The sequence below is a fragment of the Cynoglossus semilaevis genome, chromosome 8 (assembly GCF_000523025.1).
Source record: "Cynoglossus semilaevis isolate Cse_v1.0 chromosome 8, Cse_v1.0, whole genome shotgun sequence".
In the NCBI taxonomy this organism is placed as follows: domain Eukaryota; kingdom Metazoa; phylum Chordata; class Actinopteri; order Pleuronectiformes; family Cynoglossidae; genus Cynoglossus; species Cynoglossus semilaevis.
This window is the reverse complement of record NC_024314.1, coordinates 10,399,142-10,399,472: the sequence shown is the minus strand read 5'-3', so window position 1 is coordinate 10,399,472 and position 331 is coordinate 10,399,142. Positions and strand designations below refer to the sequence as shown.

Sequence of the window (331 nt, the reverse complement as noted above, 5' to 3'; positions counted from 1 at the left end):
GAAAAAAAAACTTTCACCGTAGTAGTGTTTTTGCAGTACTGCTTAGTGCTCAAGCTCTTGGAAATAATAATAAAAAATAATAATAAGTAAGTGTTTCTCCTCACCCTCCATTGAATGTTTCCATTGAACAGTTCACTTTTGGCAATATCTACTCTGTTCCATGTGACTGCCAGCTTCAGTTCTTCATTGTAAGGACTGTCATCAACTGATGTACGGTTCTTACTAGCTGTAAAAAAAAAATCGGAATAAAAATCAGCATACAAGACAGCAGATTGAACACAACCTACAATATGTCACCTTTAAGATGTGAAGTTCATTTTATCAATTAGTT

The 331-nt window shown here is 34.1% G+C and overlaps 1 protein-coding gene across 1 annotated transcript in view; it reads right to left on the bottom strand.

The window, feature by feature from the left end:
• The window catches only part of LOC103382033 (transient receptor potential cation channel subfamily M member 4-like), a 27,355-nt gene that overhangs the window by 16,777 nt on the left and 10,247 nt on the right, over positions 1-331 (bottom strand). The window contains 1 exon segment of the mRNA XM_008314682.3: positions 105-238. Coding sequence (XP_008312904.2) covers positions 105-238 — 134 coding nt within the window.